This window comes from Sinocyclocheilus grahami, unplaced genomic scaffold (genome assembly GCF_001515645.1).
Source record: "Sinocyclocheilus grahami isolate Dianchi unplaced genomic scaffold, SAMN03320097.WGS_v1.1 scaffold4713.1, whole genome shotgun sequence".
Taxonomy (NCBI): Eukaryota; Metazoa; Chordata; class Actinopteri; order Cypriniformes; family Cyprinidae; genus Sinocyclocheilus; species Sinocyclocheilus grahami.
In genome coordinates, this window is record NW_015509601.1 from 1 (window position 1) to 1734 (window position 1734).

At 38.1% G+C, this 1734-nt stretch overlaps 1 protein-coding gene across 1 annotated transcript in view; it reads right to left on the bottom strand.

The window, feature by feature from the left end:
• Positions 1-152: 152 nt before the first annotated feature.
• The window catches only part of LOC107576955 (N-alpha-acetyltransferase 15, NatA auxiliary subunit-like), a gene marked incomplete at its 3' end in the record, with an annotated part of 14029 nt that continues 12447 nt past the window's right edge, over positions 153-1734 (bottom strand). Inside the window, exons 6-10 of the mRNA XM_016263074.1 lie at positions 1077-1230; positions 768-887; positions 563-658; positions 375-481; positions 153-291 (exon numbers count right to left, since the gene is read on the bottom strand). Of these exons, the coding sequence (XP_016118560.1) occupies positions 153-291; positions 375-481; positions 563-658; positions 768-887; positions 1077-1230 (616 nt within the window). The remainder of the gene's footprint in view (positions 292-374; positions 482-562; positions 659-767; positions 888-1076; positions 1231-1734) is intronic.

The following is a 1734-nucleotide window of genomic DNA, read 5'->3' on the forward strand; positions in this document are numbered from 1 at the left end:
AAAAAAAACATTGAAAAGTGACATTTAAACTGTGAAGTTCAGTATGAAATTATTGACTTAATACAAATTTTGAGGAGGTTTTGTGTTCTGAAAGTTAAAGTACAGATTAATATTTTATTTAAAAAATAAAATAAAATTTGATTCCTCATGACATGGCCCTAATATCTCAAACCATAAAAAAGTAAATAAATGGAATAAAGAAAAAAATACCAACATACCATCTGGGCTGAACATTCGACTGCTCCGTAAGGACGTTTCAAAACCAACAACTAAGTCTTCAATTATTGACACCTGCAATTTACACAAAATGTGAAAAACACATCTGGACATAAACCCTAGTTAGTATGTTCTGTGTAAGTTGATTATGTCCTCACCTTCTCTTTGTCCTGATAGAGAGATCTGAGTGTGGTGAAGACGGGAGGACAGCCCTTACTGAAGTTCATTCTTAAATATCTATCTAGACACTCCCGAAACTTGTCTCCTAAACAACACAGAAACAATTTCATTCAAATACGTACAACTTGCAAAAGAAGCTGATGTATTATTAGGAAACACTGCCTACCAGACAGGAAGCTGAGTGGTAATCTGAGAGGTACGAGGCCTTTAGGGTATTTCTCCCAGGCCTCCTCATAGATTTTCAGCTTCTCTTCTGTACTTGCTGAAAAAACACCAGAATTGCTGTGTTTTGTTAAATGGTTACTAATGTGTGTATAAGACGAGAGATCAAAAATATGCAGACAAATAATTTTTTGTGTGTGTGTGTGTACCAGGCTTGAGTGCTTTTTCCAGGCCATGGTAATAAGACCAATTTTCAGGATTTCTCTCCTGTAGTCGCCTGTACACATCTGCCGCCTCTTCAAACCGTTCCAGACTCAACAGCAGCTCCCCTACACATCCACAACACGAAGAGAGAAAGTAAAAAGAGAGAGAATTTTCCATAGGGCATCACAAACAGGAAGTCAATCTGCTAGACAAGCAAAATGTGAATAGGAAAAACTGCATAATGGACAAAATCATATAAAAGCAGAAGAAGAAAAAATGTGGAAGATGAGGAAGAAAGAGGCGCACTGATGTACCTTTGGTTTCCTCCACGGCCAGTTTATCACAAATCTGTTTCTCGTAGGTGGTGAGATGCTCCAAAGCTTCTCTGAAGAGTCCCGCCTCCCTCAAGACCTGATTCTGATACAGCAGCAGCTCACTGTACTCATAATCCACCTTGTCAGGGGACGTCTGAAAAATCAAACATTCATAAACATCGTAAGAAACAAATACAGAAAGGATTTGTTGTGTAAACTAATCCCTCCGAAGCACTATATAACAGTTAGGAATCTTTTATTTAGCCTGCCAACTTGTAGTTTCCAGTTGTGCTAGAAACCAATGAGAGGAAGTAAGCGTCTTATCTTGGACGCCACAACAATCGTTTGCCATTGTGTTGCCTGTTGACCTGGAGTGGCAGGTTGATGTCTTCACAATACCTCATTAACCACTCCTGTGACCTCTGTCCCTGTTCTTTCAAATCTATTCCAAGCAAACAGGGATATAAAAAAAATACATGTACTTTGATACTAAGCTGGATATTTCTTGCATGCTCTGAGAGTGTTTGTGTCTTGATACAATGCAGAAGTGTGCAGAAAATTCCCTCCACTTTCATATCAAATCTCCACTGTCCTATGTAATAAACACAAAACACAATAAGATAAAAAGTCTGTCCTTAATATTAGTCAAACAACAATA